We start from the raw sequence: 20157 nt of genomic DNA on the forward strand, positions 1-20157 counted from the left end.
ATACATTGTTTAAATAAATTACTGATCCTATGGTTAGGGTTAGCATTCTTTCCTTAACTGAATAATAATTTTTTGTTATTTAGTGTTATATGATGACATCATTTAACAGTATCCTTTTTGAATATGGTATAGCAAAAAAACATATCTGGTTGTACAAATATCATACTATCATTTTTTATTGCCATTCTGTTTTGGTTTGTATAACTCCTCAAACAAATAATAAATATTGATAAAAACCACTCCTCTAATTGTCTGTTAGGTGGATAGATGTGTTTATAATTTAGAGTGATGCAATACCAAGTTTTAATTGTATGTAATGATAATGTTATTCAGCCAAAACAGCAGGTGTCTTCCACCTGAGATCACCAGCTGGGAAATATATGATGAACTACAGCACAGCAGAGGCAGCCTGCAAAGCTGAGGGAGCCACACTCGCTACTCTGTCCCAGCTCTCTGATGCCCAACAGGTAAACTGAATTAATCAAATTACCATCCCCAAATGTAACATTTTTAAACTTCTTTGGGCAAAGGATTCATGAACATTCTTTATTGGTAAAATATACCTAACGGATATATTTAGCATTAGTCAGATATTGTCTAACAATTAAGTGATCACATGACATCATATAACATGGTGTGATACCAATGTGAGATGCAAGATTCTAGATCAAATGTAAAATGTTAACAGTTGTTTACTGGGAAAAGTAAGAACTGAGATTGAATAGGAATTTCCAATATTTACACTTGGAGACCAGATTCCAGTTAGTTATCAGTATTTAGGAACATGCTGTAATTTAATTTTACTTATATACGTGCATTTATTTTTAGTCACTGATTGAATAAGCATTAGTCAATGCACGTGTTAACATGTAAATAAATGTCAGTTCATACAAATGTTAACTTATTTTGTTACTTTGCTAACATTACTTAAGGTGTATTTATGCTATAATTCATGGTTTGTTTAGGCATCGTTAATGAATGTAATATATGATGTTAGTTAAGGGAACCTTAATGTAAAGTAGTATATTTTTTTTTTTAAATATATAAAAGATTATAAATAAAACCCACTAGAAATACACATAATCAAGCAAATAAATGCAAGGGAATAAGAATAGGGCTTAAAAATATGAGCTCAGAAGCCATAATACAGTGCACAGTATTACAGCTTTTTGGTACATGCAACCAAAAAGCATAGTCCAGTGCCTGTGGCTTGTGGACCTAAACATCCTTGCACTACACATTTAAAATATACATAGCCACTTCATGCAATGGCAAGTTAATCACTAAAATTTTTAATCAATTCTAAATTGGCAGTGAAGTAGTCAGTGAATAAAGGTTAGTACTGGAGTACTATGCTCCCTCTGTATGACTAAAAACCTCTTTCTGCCTTTGGATTAAAATAGTAACCAACAAAACTCCCAAATAAATATTTCCCAGTCTAGTATCTCCAGGAAAAAACTAACAAAAAGTTTAAGGCACATTCTTATTTGAATTGAAAACTCAATTCTAAACATGCACTTTTTTTTTTAAACAAAGAAATCTGATTTATCGACTGACTCATGTCAATAATAATCAGTGAGAGTCATGAGAGGATTCTCATTATCATATTACTTAAGCACATGGAAACATTTTAATTAAATTAATGACCAAATAGATTTTTTAAAAATTTGATATGCTGCCAGTTCCATCTTGTTTTCCAACTAGTTGGGTATGCACTTGTGTGCTGCCGGATGGTTTGATGGGAAAAAAGTGGGTTATCCAATCCGCTTTCCATCTCTCAAATGTGGTGACAATCATGTGGGCATAGTCCAGTACAAGGATCCTGATGTAAACACTCCTTATGACGCTTACTGCTACCGAATTAGAGGTACTTCTAAAACCTATGGAATAAATTTAATACATTTTATACAAGTTCATTTATACAACATTAATATTTGCATATTTGAACAATCTGAAATAAATTTTTCCTCTTGTTTTTCTAGAGGTAACATGTGAATGCGGACCTGGATATGTTGGCGATGGAGAATTCTGTAATGGCAATCTCGCCTCTGTGATCGCTACCCATTCAAACTTCTCCATATTTTACTCTGTAAGAGCTCATTTCTATTTCTGAAAGAAATGCACAAGTGGGCAATATGAAGACATAATTTCAATATTATGATATATTGATGCAGTAAACATGTTTTACATCTTGGTATCCAACTGTAGGAAAAAAAATTATATATACATTGCCTTCCACTAATATTGGCACCCTTGGTAAATATGAGCGAAGAAGGCTGTGAAAAACTCTTCATTTTTTAACCTTTTGATCTTTTGTTTTAAAAAAATCACAAAAATACTCTGCTCTCATGGATATCAAACAACTTCAATCAAAACACAGGTTTATAAAAAAAATTAAAGACACAAAACATTAAAGATCCACCACCATATGTAACCGTGGGCATGAGGTACTTTTCCATATGGCTACCTCTCTATGTGTGCCAAAACCACCTCTGGTGTTCATTGTCAAAAAGCTCTGTTTTGGTTTCATCTGACCATAGGACCCAATCCCATTTGAAGTTCCAGTAGCGTCTGGCAAACTGAAGACGCTCGAGTTTGTTTTTGGATGAGAGTAGAGGCTTTTTTCTTCAAACCCTTCCAAACAACATGTGGTAATGTAGGTGACTTCAAATTGTAGTTTTGGAGACTTTCTGACTCAAAGACGCAACTAAATTCTGCAATTCTCCAGCTGTGATCCTTGAAGATTTTTTGGCCACTCGAACCATCATCTTCACAGTGCGTTGAGACAATATAGTAACACGTCCAATTCCAGGTTGATTCACAACATTTCCAGTTGACTGGAACTTCTTAATTATTGCCCTGATGGTGGAAATGGACATTTTCAATGCTTGTGCTATTTTCTTATAGCCATTTTTGAAGCTCAACAACCTTTTGCCGCATATCACAGCTAGATTCCTTGGTATTACCCATTTTTATGAATGACTAAGGGAATTTGGCCTATGTGTTACCTCATATTTATACCCCTGTGAAACAGGAAGTCATGGTTGAACAATTTCATCTGAATTCATAGGGGTACCAATAATTGTTGCACACCTATATTTAAAAAATATTTTTTTTGTTAAACCTGTGTTGTGTTTGCGATTGTTTTATATCCATGAGAGCAGAGTATTTTTGTGAATGTTTTGAACAAAAGATCGGGGGGGGGGTTAAACAATGAAGACAATTTTACACAGCCTTCTTTGCTCATATTTACTAAGGGTGCCAATATTAGTGGAGGGCACTACATATATATATATATATATATATATATATATATATATATATATATATATATATATATATATATATATATATAAAATGAAAATGTATTTTACAAGTACAGTGGGTATAAAAAGTTTACACCTGGCCATGTGACAGAAAAACTCATGCTTAAAAGTAATTATCATACACCTGTCATCAATAAAGTGATACTGATAAAGCATGTAGGGAATCTCATTGTTGAAAGGTATCGATCACCTAAATTTTGCCACAACATACAGTCCCCCAAAACCATGTGGCAAAAATAGTCTGATGAGACCAAATCAGAACTTTTGGGCATCATAAAAAATGTGGAATGGTCCAGCCCGAGCCCAGATCTAAATCTTATCAAAAACCTGTGGAAGACTTGAAGAGGGCTGTGCACAAGAGTTCACAATTTAAGAGATCTGGAGCTCTTTGCATAAAATAATGGTATCAAATTTCCAAATTAACTTATGCTAAGCTGGTAGATACTTACCCAAAAAGTCTGAATTACAAGCAAATTTTGCTGAATTTGCTGTATTACAAGCAAAAATGCTTTAACAAATATTAGCTTAAGGGGTGTGCACACTTATGCAAACAATTTATTGTTTTGGGGGGGGGGGGGTTCCCTTCCAAGATTTCTATTTGTTTTTCACTTGAATTTCCACATAAAAGGTGGAAAAAGATCTGACATGTAAACTTTTTATATCCACTGTACAGTGACATGATTTTAGATGGTTTTCTCAACTTTACAAATGCATTTTCTAAATTAATATTCTACCTTATTCCCTGTCAGATATTGGTGAAGCATGCAGAGGCTGCTGAGGAGGGGAAAAAGCTCTTGGACTTCCTGTCGACCAGTTCAACAAACATAACACTTTTTGTGCCACATAATGAAGGATTTTCTGCAAATGAGGTCAGCAGTCTTTCAGCAAACAAACTAAAATGATTTATTATGCAAAAATGTGGTTACAATTTTGTGGGTTGCAGTAACAACTGAAGGTGAAGTATCTTATCCATGACGGCAGGAAAGTCTTTTTAACCCCAATAATTTCAGCAAGCATTCTCTTTTATGTCTGGTGTAGGATTGTAACAATATCCCATATACAGAGGTGAGTAGTGTAGTCAAATGTCTTACTCAAAGCTTGCATAAAGTTCTGTAAGGGATCAAGTTGACATGAAAGGCACTAATCAGTTAACTATTTGAGTTAGAGTAAGACTGTTTTATTGGAAATACACTTTAAAGCTACAGTATATGGTTGATTTTTTATTATTTTTTTGTAAAAATGAAAAACAACAAAAAATTATGCTTAGTGAATGATCAGCCTATTTATCCTAGTTGTGTACAGATGGATGTTAGCACAATTTAAGATTTCAGCAAAGCAACCAAGAGGTTTCGCTCGTTCATCTGATACTCAATCTGATACTCAATAACTAATACAGTCACAGTAATATGCACAATGAAGTTATTTTATTCTAATACTTCTTTAATACTGAGGAAATGGCAGCATTTAATTTTATCCTTATGGTTGCATCGCAAACTGCCATAATAAATTGTTTGTCAGTACACCATTGGTGTCATTAAGATTTAGGCATACTACTTAGCACACATTATGTGGTTTGAAACGCAGCTTAGAATTCTCTCTGAAGGTGTGCACTTGCAGCTTTGAGAGTAATCTGTGCAGCGTGCAAACCGTTCTTTCACAAAAAGCTTACAAATTAACATCCTTTACCAAAAAGGACGAAATTCCAAAATCTTACATCCAGCGGGTTTTAGTAGTGCTCCTTGTTGCACCAGATCAGATCACAACATGGAAAAGCTTTAAAAATAAGTAATAAATAAATTAATTAAATTAATGCATTTGGTCTTTTAAAAACAAGAAACTATGTCGGACAATTTGTAAACTAGAATAAAGCATTTATGTTTGTTTACTAAATACACTATATGGCCAAAGGTATGTAGACGCCTGAATCACCCCCATGAGTGGGCCTTCCCCAAACTGTTGACACAAAGTTGGAGGCACACAATTGTCTAAATTGTCTTTGTATGCTTTAGCACTACAATTCCACTTCACTGGAACTAAGGGGCCAAAACCTGTTCCAGGTTTGTGTGGATGAACTCAAGTGAGCTCCACAAGAGTCCTCAAGAGTCATGACTACAAACTTACTGAATACCTTTGGGGATGAAGTGGAACGCACTGCATGCCAGGCCCTCTCATCCACTATCAATACCTGACCTCACTAATGGTCTTGTGACTGAATAAGCAAATCCCCACAGCCACGTGCCAAAATATAGTATGAACCTTCCCCAGAAGAGTGGATGCTGTTACAGCACAAACTCTGGAATTGGATGTTCAACAAGCACATATGACTGTGATGGATAGGTGTCGACATACTTTTGCCTATACAATGTATATACAGCCCATTAAAATTAGAATAATTTGACATTGTTAGTTATTTTAGCTGTCTACCTCAGTTCTATCAAAACCTGAAAAACACAAAGCCTCAAAAACGATGCTTATACAGTTTTGGAACAGCATCGTATAGATAAATGAGAAAGATGTGGTGGTTAGGGACCACAAACAGTATAAAAAGTGCTGTAATTTCTACATTGTTCACCCAATTTGGATGTAAATATCCTTAAAGTAAAGCTGGAAGTCTGTACTTATATTCATGATTTCAACTCCAATATACTTTGGTAGACAACTAAAATAACAATAACTTTGTCAGTGTCCACTTGTTGATTGAAATCAATAGTTTGAAAGACTGGGAGCTTTCTAACAGCCCTGATTTCTCCAACCAAACCAGGAAATGAATCAGTTGATTACATAAACATGCCAGTTGCGTAAAAAAAAAAGTGTTTAAAAATAGTTTGTTGGTTTTAAAGAATCACAGCTGATAAATTTCACCACCCACCTCTATCTATTAAATATTAAAAAGGTTTAACATGAACACAGTTATATATTAATGATACAATATCTTGTATACATATTAGTTTTAGTGCAACAAGTTGCCATCAGAAGTCCCTTAATTAGTTGAACTGAATCCACCTGTGTGCAAGTGTCACGTGACCTCAGTATAAATACACCTGTTCCTGGAAGAGCCCAGAGTTTGTTAAAGAACATACCTAAACAACAGTAATATGAAGCCCAAGGAGCATCAAAATATGTCCAGCATAAAGTTCTGGAAAAGTATCCATCGGGGTTTAGTTATAAAATCTTTGAACATATTGTCATGACTATGGTTCAATAATGACTCAGCCTAGAGAAGGCCATTCACCAAAACAAAAACCCCCTGAAATTTATGGATTGAAATGGATCTTTCTACTTATTTATCTAAACTGTTCTTATTCACATAGCCATCCTCATCATTAATCATAAGCCAAAATTGAACAGGCTAAACATAACCAGCCTCATTATATTATGAAATTGCTATGCCTTGTACTACTACATTAGAAAAACATCAAGATCCTTCCGTGAAATGTAATTTGAAGCTATAACATCAACTGATCGGTATAATAACTCACCGAGAAGGAGATTTCTGTGATTTGATTCTATTTATTTTTTAATCTAAACCACATTTAAACATTTTTTTTCTCCACATTCAGCTTGCAGTAGGTTGCACTGAACTTGTTATCTTGTGAACTTGTTATTTAAGCATGAAGCCTATATGTTGCAAGTAAATTTAGTCGGTTTGTTGGTCACATATACAGTAGAGCACAGTGAAATTGTTTTTCCCAGCCTATCAGGAGCTGGGGTCAGAGTGCAGGGTCAGCCCTTAACCCTGGAGCAGAGAGGGTTAAGAGCCTTGCTCAAGGGCCCAACAGTGGCAGCTTGGCAATGCTGGGGCTTGAACCCCTGACTTTCCGATCAGTAACCCAGAGCCTTAACTGCTAAGCCACCACTGCCCAAACATAACAATGTTGGGCCTGAAAACAGCTGTGCACAGTGCTATGTGGTGCAAAATTAGCATTCTTGGAATAGAGGCCTGCACACTCTGACAATTTACCATGTCTCCATTGTTGGTTAATTAAACACCGGATTGAATATAAAAATCCATGTTCACTAACTGTTGCTGACTAATTATTGCAGCTCAATTTCAAACACAGATTTAAAAGGGATGTTAAAAATTTGAAAAAAAACCCCAAACAAACAGCATACGTAATGTGTGATCTTTGTATCCAATAACATTATAAAACATTTTTTCAGATTGATTCAGCTACTACTCATACATGTTGTCATGTTAACAGGGCTGGAGACGGATGCAAGTGCAGTTTAAGCTTTTATTTGGTTAGAGGCTGCCAGACAAATGCAAATGATAGGCAAAAAGCGTGGTCAAAAACAGGCGTGGGTCTGGCGATCTACAAACAGCCATAAACGAGGCAAGGCAAAGAACAAAACGAGAAACTAGGGACAAGATCAAGAACCGGAAATGAGAACGCAGAACAAAGGATTGGTAACGCACTGGCGACAACACCCAGAGACGCGATACTTCGCCCTGAACAAAGACATATGAGGGGTTTAAATACACAACAAAATCTAGGGAATGACACAGGACACATTAGGAACAACCAATATATTACAGAGGTGGAGACAGGACAGAAACCAAAACAAAACACGTGTCAAAAGTAAACACAGTCAGTGCAAACCCGGAAGTGCACGCTATTGCGCTTCGGGCAGTTCCGTGCCGGAGCATTCACATGTTATCTCATAATTAACAGAGCAAAGCACCCTCTATCTGAATGTGTGTCAGTGTAAGAATCTGATAGGCCAGATTTTTTCATAAAAGCCTTTAAAACGAGGTAACTGTCAGTGTCCGGGACACTACTTACATAATACAGCCTCCATGTTACGCATCACATTCTGCCCCATTTACATATCAAGCAGAGGTCTGTTTCTACTCAAACAGTCTCTTGGCTTTGGATTATTTAAACAGTCCATGATTGCCAATGCTGATAGTAAGCAGGTGTCAGTGATCAGAGGGTTGAGAGTGTTGAGTTCATGCTGCAAGACACGTAAATAATATTTTTTGTTACGGTGGACTTCTACTTTGTTAAACTGTCATCATACCATGAATTTTTAATACTATTTCCATCCAAAACCTGATAATGCATATTTTGTTATGTTCTTATGTTTGCACTTACAGTGCTACGAAAAAATATTTTCTTCTGTTCAGAAACTCAAACTAAATCTAAGATAAAACAAAGGCAACCTGAGTAAACACAAAATACAGTATTTAAATGATAGTTATTTATTGAAGCAAAAAAAAAAATTATCCAATACCAACTGGGCCTGTGTGAAAATGTATTTGCCCCCACAGTTACTAATTCCCCAAATCTATGAAACTGCATTCATAATGAATCAGCTGGACACTTAATAATTAACAATTAACACTTAAATAGAACTTTTTCAACAGCATGAAGTTGGTTAAAAGGTCTTACCCAGTAGCACACTATGCCAAAGTTGAACGAAATTTTAGAAATGATGAGGAAGAAGGTGATTGAAATACATCAGTCTGGGAAGGGTTACAAAACTATTTCAAAGGCTCTGGGACTCCAAAGAACCACATTGAGAGCCATTATCTCCAAATAGAAAACTCGGCACAATAGTGAACCTTCCCAGAAGTGACCGACCTTCCAAAATTCCTCGAAGAGCACAGCAAATGCTCATCCAGGAAGTCAAAAAAGAGCCAAGGACAACATCAAAGGAACTATAGGCCTCTCGCATCAGTACAGTTCACTGTTCATGACTCCACTATCAGAAAGACTCTGGGCAAAAATGGCATCCATGGAAGAGTGGCGAGGTGAAAAACACTGCTAACCCAGAAGAGCATTAAGCCTCATCTGAATTTTGCCAAAACCTTGATGATCCTCAAACCTTTTGGGAGAATGTTCTGTGGACTGATGAGTTGAAAGTTTTGAAGAAAAGGGTCCTGTTAAATCTGGCATAAACCAAACACAGAATTCCACAAAATGAACATCATGCTTGACTGTAGGTATGGTGGAGACAGTGTGATGGTGTGGGGATGCTTTGCTGCGTCAGGGCTTGGGCAACTTGCAATAATTGAGGGAAACATGAATTCTGCTCTCTACCAGAAAATCCTAGAGGAGAATGTCCGGTCTTCGGTCCATGCGAAGAAAAGAATTTCACTGTGCTATAATGTATACGTGATAAATAAAGACTCATTATCATTATCATAAGTTGAAACTCAAGCGCAACTGGATTATGCAGCAAGACAATGATCCAAGGCATAGAAGTAAGTCCTAGTCCTAGAAGTAAGTGAAAGACTGATCTCCAGTTATCAGAAGTGTTTGGTTATAGTTATTGCTGCTAACGGTGCCACAACCAGATTTTAAGTTTAAGGGGGCTATTAGTCTTTCACATTAATCACATTTTTTTTGCTTCAATAAAATAAATAAATAAATAAATAAACTGTATTGTGTGTTTACTCAGGTTGCCTTTGTTTTATGTTGTATTTCGTTTGAAGATCTAAAACTATTTGGTATGAGATATACACAAAAACCGAAGAAATCGGGAAATTAGATTATAAAATGGATTTTTCACAGCACTGTACTTACTTATAACCTGCTTATCCACAATATTTTCAGACTCTGTCATTGAGGGATATGGAATATCACGTATGCTCAAACAACAGCCTTCACTACTATGAAGATCTGAAGCACAATACAGCAATTCCATCTCGGCTGGGTTATAATCTTAAAGTTGTAATAGTAACAGACAACCAAACACAAGCTGAGGTAGGTGCAAATGTAATGTTTTTTGTTGTTGTTGTTGATTGTAAAAAAAAAAAAAAAGAAAAAAAAAAAAGAAAAATGTTTTAGTACAATATATCGCACCAGTAATTAGTAATGAGCACACACATAATTGAATGTATGTTTTTAATGTTTGGTTAAAGGTTTGTTCTTAAAATTTATATCTAAAGCCTTGAATATACAGTCTAAACTAATTTTTAAAAGACTGGACATTGTACTTTTTCCCATATATATTTTTATAATCTTTCACACAGTAATGATTAGGAGTCATATTACCTAACTTGCATGTTATTAGGACACGCAATCTGGAGATGCTACAGCTTGCAGCTGTGTTTGGTGCCAATGTAAACTCACCTGAGTTTACATTACTCAGGTACCCAGTGCCTCCTGAAACTCACCAAGACAAAACTTGTATGGTTTTGGTAGTTGTGTGAATTGACATTGTTCAGGAGCATACTGTATTGTCCCACCAAAGTTTGAGGAGTTTCTATAGAGGCGCTCCACTGCAGTGTGAATGACTTTGATAATCTAGTTCCTGTATTTACTTTTTTTTTAATCCGCTCAGTTTTCATTGGCTGTTGAGGGGATCCATTTAGAGGGGATCCACATATAAAGTCTGATCAAAAAGAAAAAATTTAATGCACTATATGGCCAGAAATAAAATCAAAAGTAATGATTGTGTTCAGGTGTTTCAGCTATTCCCAATGCTAACAGATTCATATAATCAAGCACACAGATAAACATTAGCAGCACAATGGGTCGTACTGAAGAGCTCATTGACATTAAATGTGGTACTGTCATAGCATGCCACCTTTGCCACAAGTCAGTTCATGGAATTTCACCCCTGCTAGCTCCGCCCTCGACAACTGGTAAGTGCCGTTATTGTGAAATGAAGATGTAAGAGGAACAGTAGCTCAGGCACGAAGTGATAGACAACTCAAATTCACAGAGTGGTGCCACATAGTGCTAAAGCGCATAGCGCAGCAGTATCCTCCTCTGTTGCATCACTCACTACAGAGCGCCAAACTGCCTCTGGAAGCAACATCAGCACAAGAACTGAGCACTGGGATCTTCATAAAATGTGTTTCCATGGCTGAGCAGCTACCCACAAGTCTAAGATCACTATGCACAGTGCCAAGTGTTGGCTGGAGTGGTGTAAAGGAAATGTGTTCTCTGGCATGATGAATCACACTTCACTATCTGGCAGTCCTATGGACGAATCTAGGTTTGGCAGATGCCAAGAGAACTCTACCTACTGGAATGCATAGTGCCAGCAGTAAAGTTTGGTGGAGGAGGGGTAATGGTTTGTTTCAGAGTTAGGGCCCCTTAGATCCTGCAAAGGGTGATGTTAATGCTACAGAATGCATAGACATTTTAAACATCTGTATGCTTCCCACTTTGTGACAGCAGATTAGGGAAGGCCCTTTCCTGTTCCAGCATGACTGTGCCCTTGTGCACAAAACGAGGTCCATACAGATACGGTTTGAAGAGTTTGGTTTGGAGGAACTCTAGGGATCTGCAGAGAGCTGACCTCAACCCCATTGAACACGTTTGGAATGTTCATTTTGAGCCAGACCTTCTTGTCAGGCACAATGCCATGGTTTCAGAATGGGAAGTCCAACAAGGTCATACAGCTGTGATGGTCAGGTGGCAACATATTTTTGGCCATATAGTGTATGTATGTTTGATACACTCACTCCAGCTAGCCTGAATGTCATCAACAAATTATAATGGTGTTAATGCCTATTTTTAACAAAACAATAAATTCCACATGTGAGAACTTTAAGACAAGGAACAGCTTAGGCTGTACTTTGAAGATGGATATGAACATTTTGGTCAGTGCATAATCCCGTATGTATATCCCGTATGATACTTTTGATGACTTAATAATAAAGAAGGCCTTAAGTTATTTTTAAGATGCCACTTTGTAACTCACAGGAGCCAGAGGCAGTTGGACGAAAGACTTAAGCTTTTTCAAGAACCAGAGTCTATAGCATGACTCAGAGTGCAGTCAGACAGGATCATCACGCACAATTCCGATACTCAAAGTCAAAAACAGGCAGGCTAAGCCCTCAAGGAAATACCAGGGCAAACGACTTAAGCATGAAGGCTGTTTCTCAGTACCAAGAATGTAAGGAATTCTGAGAGGAATGTTCTTGCAGTACTATCCTGTAAGAATGCACACGCAGAATCACAAGTACAAAAAGCAAACTGGTCATTTCAAACATACAATTTATTTACTTTTAGTGCTGGCAACATGTAGTTAAGTTGAAGTTACCATGGGAACAAGCTACCTTAGTTAACCGCCTACTGAAGAAAGCCGAAACTGCATTAGGCATTGTTTGCACAAAATTAGCAAATATTCAATGACATATAGTTTAGTACCAGCCTAATTTTTTTCAGAATCTAATTTTAACATATGTATTATTCATTCATTTATCCATCTTTAGTAACAGCTTTATCCTGCTGAGGGTTATCCAGAGCCTATTCTAGGAACTGTTGTATATAAAATATACATGAAATAAACACGAAGGAGACCTAGTATGAGTAATATGTAATCTTATTGAGAATTCACTGGGCTGGTGGACTGTATGAACGGATGTTCACCTAAGACACAACACACAGATAAGCAAGGCGCAGGGGGATAACAATACATGTATTTGATTAAGTGCGGCAGGTCTCAGAGCGTAGGTGGAGTACGTCTGCACGCAGGCAGAAGGTCAACTAAGAGACACACACACACACAGACACACAGAGGCCTGGTGTGTATGCAGAAAACAGAAATTAATCTGTTTCATATTCTGTTTCATATTCTGTTTCATGAAAAACTATTATAGGGTAATGTACATGCAAGCACCATAAAAAAAAAAAATAAATGTAGAACAAACATAAAATTTACTCATAATGTAGAGATGGTGTGTTTGAAAGTGTCCTTTCTCGACGAAAATCCAGTCAGGAAGCGACACAGACAAGGTCAAGTTATTTTTAAAGAGTGAAACAAAACAAAATATATTTTGGAGCCGGAACTGCACCTGCGTGATAAAGGTCGCTCAACAGTGCCAATTGATGTACGTAATGGTGTTCCGGGATAGCTAACTCTAAACATATTGATGTTTGGGTCATCCTGACCCTAAGAAAACTGTATAAATAGAAGAGCTTCAGCTCTGGTTTTTTGGATCATCCTTGGGACATCTCAACTGTGTGATCTCATGCAACAATAAATTTGGACCCTTGCCTCTCCTCACTCACGGGCCCGGTGTCTTACTTTTGTCCTTCAACTGGTTAATGTATGTGAGTATCTGTTTATATGTTAAATATTAATTGTCTTTGGGTAATAGGCAAATTTTGATACAACAGAACACTTGGGGAGAGGCGGGGACACACCCTTAATAGGATGCAAGTCCATAATAGGGCACCATGTGCACACACATTCACACACTCATTTGCACATAGGTGCAATTTAACATAGCTAATCTACATGGCATGTTTTTGGGAGGTAGCGGTTTGCAAAGAACTGTTTAATCTCATTCCCGCCCACTCCTGAAGGAATTCTGACCAATCCTGCCCATTCTTTCGTTCACTCTTGACCAATCCCACCCATTTCCACAGACAGTTTGTCCAATCCCACACGTTATTATTGTGTGCACCTGACCACAATATTTTCTGACAAACTTAGTTGGCCCTGTTTCTCAAAATATAAAGAAATCAGTCATTTCACCCACTGTGATTCTTCTTGCAGCAGTTCAGGGTAGTGATGATGAATGAATGGAAATAGTAAATGCATCACCCAGTGCTGCTCGAACACCATATATACTCACCATCCACCTTATTAGGAACACCTGGACATACACACAGATATCTATTCAGCCAATCATGTGACAGAAGCGCAGTGCGAAAAATCATGCCGATACAAATCAAGAGCTTCAGTTAAATTTCACTTCAAACACCAGAATGAAGAGAAATTGTGATCTCTGAGAGTGACTCTGTGAGTCTGAACTTTGATTGTGGCATGGTTGTTGGCACCAGATGGGCTGGTTTGAGTATTTCAGATACTACTGATTTCTAGGGAGTTTCACACACAATAGTCTCTAGTGTTTACACAGAATGGTGCAAAAAAACAAAAAAACATTGAGTGAATGACAGTTCTGTGGGTGAAAACGCCTTGTTGATTGGAGAAGTCAGAGGAAAATGGCCAGATTGGTTTGAGCTGCTAGAAAGGATATAGAAACTCAAATAATCACTATTTACAACCGTGGTGAGCAGAAAAGCATCTCATCATGCACAAAGCATCAACATTAAGGTGGATGAGCTACAATAGCAGAAGGCCACATTGGGAATCTGAGGCACAGGCTCATCAAAACTGGACAGTTTTGATGATCACTTGAAATCACTTTGTCTTTTTCCAGCATGATTTTATGCATTCTGCTACTGCCACGTGATTTGGAGAACTGCAGCAAATGTACAACTGTTTCTAATAAAATGGACGGTGAGTGTATGCTCTCATGTTAAAGAATCTGGCTTGTCTTTGTCCGATGAGCTTCATATCTGACCTCCAGGTTCCTATGAATTTTTGCTGGGTCCTGCAGGATCCCAATCCCGATACACACCTCAAGTGGGAGGAAACGGGACAACCTGGATGAAACCCTACAGACACAAGGACAATTCATTGATTAGTTCAAATATTAAAAACTGAAAAACTTATTGTTAATTCTGGTTTATTCCTACAGGATTCCACACCAATAAAATCGATCAATAAACGGACAATAATAATCTGGGATATTCCAGCCACTAATGGCCTGATCCATATCATTGAAGGACCGCTAAAAGCGCCGCCTGTCATTGTGAGTATTCTTTAAACATGACTTTTGTCTATGACCTGCTATTCCAGTTTTAGTTGAATGTCCATGCACTACAGTACAGTTATTCATTATGCAGATTCATGATAAGTAAGTGACACAGAATCCAATTCAAGCCCACAGCTGAGCAGTTAAAGGTAAATGGTTAAGGGCTATTGGTACACTACTTTTACTTTAAATGGTAAGTTCTCATTAACATAGAAGACTGGTGGTTTTAAAAAGGTTTGGAATAAAAGAATCGTATTTTAGCACATGGTTTTTAGAGGGAACAATAACGAAGACATTATTGGAATTTCTCTTCATTTACTACATTATCTTGGTTATTTATGGAGCCCATTTATAGGATTGGAAATGAATTGGTATTGCTCTGAGCTGAAGGTTTTTGTGTGGGTGTGTATATGTCTTGATTATTTCCAGGTGACCCCTCCAACTCCTTCAAGTGTCTACTCGCAGTCCAGCGCACCCACTGTGACCGCCATTTTGACTGTTATTTTTATTGGAGGCATTATTGCTGGTGTGGCATATTATTTCCTGAAACATAAGAATGATGCCTTTCGCTTCCAATATTTTAAGGTGAGTGTGTTTCCATAAATTAATAAAGTAGATTTAAATATGTTTATAAAAACAGTCTGAAGTAGTTTCGTGGGAAGACGAGATGAATTTTGTTGGTTCAGTGGGTGTTTTATGCCATGCATATTTAAGGTTCATAAATATTTTAACAACTCTGTGTATATATTTAAGGAAAAGTGTAGCTACAAAAACATGCAGCTATCTTAAGGTAATATGGGATATACTGTTTCAGGATCTATAAGTTCTATCTCTGTAAATAATAATAACATAAATATTAATGATAATGCCTGTATTAATAACTATGCCTTAAGGATTCTTGACAGAATAGTTTTGTGTGTAAACCGTGCATATCCAATATGCATTTCTACACAAACAAGTTCAAGTTCTTCTTATGCACATGGATGCATGTATTTTTAACCACTCCTGACCATGCTGATGCAGAAATACAACACTTGTGATATGTGTCAATTTCTACTGCGTACTGGTGGTTTTGCACACAGAACTAGAGCTTGGTCTGTGCATGCTTTGATAAATTAGACCCCTGGTGTTTACACTAGTTAATTTCATACGTGTTAAGTATCAGATTTCCATCAGGATAGTCATTATGCACATGGGATGCATTTAAACCATTTTAAAAAACAGCAGGAAGTCTGACATGGGGCCAGTTAAACAGATGTTATGCATGTGTGTGTATACATATAAATATATACATACATATATATATATTCACACAGTATTTCTCTCTTCAAGTCACATTTTTCAACCAAAACCCCTCCCGATACGTTGTCATTAATGGAACGTGGTAATCATAGAAGACATGTAAAACTGTTTTAAATAAGCAAAATATTTATTAGCAAGACACTAGACAGACATTGTAGGAATATTTTCTACAGCTGAAACCAGGCTCATTGCGGTACTGAACATCTCTAACGATCAGCTGCCACTTCTACTAAATTTAAACGAGATGTAAATTCAACAGTCTTAATGCAGAAAGTACTGTATATTTTGCATAAAATAACTGGAACTGAAATAAGGAACAACACTTAAATTTTTTGACTGTCTCTTTAGTGATGCATTCAATCAAACTAACCAGAATCACATTTGACTACAAGTGAAAATCCATATGATTAAACTCAGATAGAAGTTACATGAAAAGTCTTGGCATGAATAGGCTTTCATTCATTTACAGATTTGTACTTGGAAACCTCAAGTACAACCACTATATTATTGTACATAAAAATATTAGTTTTCTTTCTTTATGCTAGATGCCTTTCATGAGGTGTGGGGCCAACATCTGATGAGAGAAATCCAAAGGCTAAAATCAATATAAAAACCATGGCTTATATTATAACCTTAAGGTTTATCAGTAAATTAGGCCATTACAAAAGTTTTTTTTTAAAAGATCTTTGACATCTTTCCGTTTCATCCATGAGCTTTATTAGGAAAAGGTGGTCAGGACTGTAGGACTCTTATTTGATTGCATTTCAACTGGTTATTGTGCACTTACTATTAACAGAATGATGATGAAGATGGGACCTCAACTAAGGCCAGTGCCAATCCTGATATTGTGTCCATCCCGAACCCTTTATACAGCGGCTACAGGGCATTCGCTGAGCCATTTGGGGTATCTGCTCACACATCTTTGCTCAGCATGGACTATTTTACATATAATATAAAACACCTGATTTGTATGAAACATGAAGTTGATTATCGGTAACCCTCAGGCATTTCTCTCTTTGTTTTAGGAAGGAGAACAATGTGAATCACCTGCCTCGGTTGCAGAAAACACACCAAACCTCCTGGACTAGCACCCAGAAGTTCCATTTTTTAAAGCCATTCAAAATTTTGCACATTTTTTCTACAAGCATGTTGTATCTGTTACATAAGCCTTAACTTTTTCCCTTCAGCCTTGATCATTAATTAAAACTCCAAAAGCAAAAACAGAAAAAGCTTGCAGATTTAGAACTGTACCATTACGTTACATTTAATATGTTGTGTTTATCCAAACCAAATGAGGCAGAATACAATACAAGAACAGAGCTGAGTAGTTGATAGTCAACGTTCTTACTCAAGGGCTAAAAAGAGTTTCTTAGTCAGCCATTTTCCACCAACTTGTCCATTGTCAGTTCTCAACCAGTAAAACTGGTTAGAATCCAGAACTAAAAAAGCTGCTCTTTCTAATTATCATTGATTCAACAGCTTGGGGAGGTCTCATTTCCTTGTCATGAAATGTAATTGACATGTTAAGAGATGTCACATTGTAATAAATCAGTGGTTTGTTGAAGAAACTGGGAACAGAATGAAAGCTACACTGCTAATATCAATGTTATCAAAATTATATTCAGAATGAATAGCAAAGTTCATCTCTTATCTGATTGTAATTATTGTCTATAGTGATGCCTCTGTGCTGTTTCCAGTAGGAATGTAGCCCACTTCTTAAAGTGGTTTGCTGGTTCCCAGATCTAATACTAGAACATGTTGGAGGAAAGGTCTATAGCAAGACAGGGATTTGGACTGCCTCTGATCATTAGTGCGAATCCATATTACTAGAATAGACAATTAAATTTTGAATTTACTGCACCATTTGATATGGAGGGTGTCATACTTTCTCCAGTAATACTGTGTATAAATAGCAACACAGTCTGCTATACTGCATATGTATGCCAAATTTAATACAAACTGCTTTAGTGGCTACAATGATAATTTAGCCAGAAATACAGTTTAGATGGTTACCACAGGGATAACCCTGCTAAACCCATTGCTATTATTATATGAACAAAAACTTGTTCATATAATAATGCCCCCCCCCCACCCCCACAAAATTACCCAGAATTTGTTGCTCAGGTTAACTTTGGAGCTAATCCCACTGGTTTGATGATGGTGCAGTTTCAGCTGCTCCTGACTGGCAATGTTAATGATCACCATTTGGCCATGTGTTACTTTATAACACTAACAGATTGCTGTCTGGAAAACTTGGCTGATCCGAAATGTCACACTCCAGCTGTAATTTGAAAGAGTTAGCAGATTAGTTTGCCTGCTTGCATATTCATTAGCATGTATCAGAGATAAGGCTTTGGCCTTGAAGAAAGAGGTTTTCCATGTAAAATAAGATGTGGACAAAAATGAAAACAGACTCCGGCATACTTGGACTTGTATCTTGTAGGACTTATATCATTTACAGTGGTACAGTATATTTGCTTCATAACTGATCTTTGTGTAAACCCTCTAATAAAATGATTGAAAAGGTTAGCATCTGCAATGTCACTAGATTCTCAGGACTGCCAGAGAACCACGGTTGGGTTCTAAACCCTTAACTACTCAGCTTTGTCCCTGAATAAGATTCTGCCTCATTTGTGAGTTATTATGAATAAAATCTTCAAATGTCTGCAAAATGTCTCTTAAGCCAAAAAAGGAGAGGGACAACAACATATACACCTGGTGGTTTCAGATGACCTGATTATCAAGATGATGTCTGGACAGAAATTATCCACATAAGAATGCAAGCGTAAATGCACCCAAAATATATTTTAAACAGATTTAAATCTGATCACCTTAAACCACTTTTATTTTAGCCTGATATTGCACAGGTGTAATACATTCATCTGTTTGAAACACGTCTGATAAATAAAAAAGTGCATTACATCATAAGTCATGGCCTTCATGTCCTTCATGTCCACTGTACAGTGTAAATCATGGAAAGTTGGTGTACACCCAGAAAGTTTTATTAATGGTCTGGACAAATAACTGCTGTCCAGAATAAACAGAAAAAGAAAGATAATAAAATAAACAGATAGCATACATGAATGCAATACCAAAGGGAAATTCAAAATATGAAATGATCTGACACCAAAGCTAAGGGAAAAGCAAAATTTTTTCAGTCATCCACCATAGTTTGCGAAGAAAAACTCAGGAAGTAAAATTAGCATATTAAATGTGATACAGCAACCAGATTTAGTCTGGCTAACAGGAAATGCATTTGACTACAAGGGCAAATGCATGTGGTTGAAATCCTATCAAGATCTCATAAAGAAACAAGACACCTGAAACAACTGAGTGTAAATGGTTTCATTGAATCTTTGATGAACAAGCCTACATGCTTTGTGTGTTTTGCATGAACTGTTACTATTCAGTATAAATTTCATGTCATCACTCAAAATCAAATCAGAAATTCAAAAGAAAAGTGAGTTTACACTAACCTTACGTTCTTGATTTACTCATTGAATTTTGCAGCATGTATATAATGATGTATATAACCATATTATTCTCTTCTGGCTGCAGCCAAAATGCTGAAAGCATGCATAAATGAAAAATGTGAAATTAGCACATCCGAATAGGCACAATATAATTTGCATAATCCTGATTGAGGTTTATTAGATTTCATATCTTGATAGCATCCTAAGACTAATGTTCCATTTATCCATTTACTGATGGACTGTTCTTGAGCAAAACATCTGAGTAATTGGAACACTCTTTCTTGGATTTAGGTTTAATACAAAGCACATTTGGTGGAAAGAGGGAAAACACTTCTGAGAAAAAGTGGGTTCTTGTCCAAAGCTCAAAATCAATGAATTGTGAAGAAGATTACATGCAGGCAGCATGAGGGAAGGTGGATAGAAAGAGATGCACTCTTTCCTCAAACCCATTCTCTTTTACTGATCTTCAATGTCTGAAGGCCAACTT

The 20157-nt window shown here is 36.7% G+C and overlaps 1 protein-coding gene across 2 annotated transcripts in view; it reads left to right on the forward strand.

The window, feature by feature from the left end:
- stab1 (stabilin 1) overlaps positions 1-19127 on the forward strand; it is an 85872-nt gene extending 66745 nt beyond the window's left edge. For both annotated transcript variants that reach the window (XM_053653270.1, XM_053653271.1), the window contains 9 exons: positions 334-467; positions 1705-1867; positions 1983-2089; positions 4076-4195; positions 9887-10036; positions 14779-14892; positions 15325-15480; positions 16994-17101; positions 17223-19127. In XM_053653270.1, the coding sequence (XP_053509245.1) occupies positions 334-467; positions 1705-1867; positions 1983-2089; positions 4076-4195; positions 9887-10036; positions 14779-14892; positions 15325-15480; positions 16994-17101; positions 17223-17285 (1115 nt within the window). In that variant the 3' untranslated portion in view covers positions 17286-19127. The remainder of the gene's footprint in view (positions 1-333; positions 468-1704; positions 1868-1982; positions 2090-4075; positions 4196-9886; positions 10037-14778; positions 14893-15324; positions 15481-16993; positions 17102-17222) is intronic.
- The last annotated feature ends 1030 nt before the right edge of the window (positions 19128-20157 follow it).

Source organism: Ictalurus furcatus, chromosome 21, assembly GCF_023375685.1.
Source record: "Ictalurus furcatus strain D&B chromosome 21, Billie_1.0, whole genome shotgun sequence".
Lineage (NCBI taxonomy): Eukaryota > Metazoa > Chordata > Actinopteri > Siluriformes > Ictaluridae > Ictalurus > Ictalurus furcatus.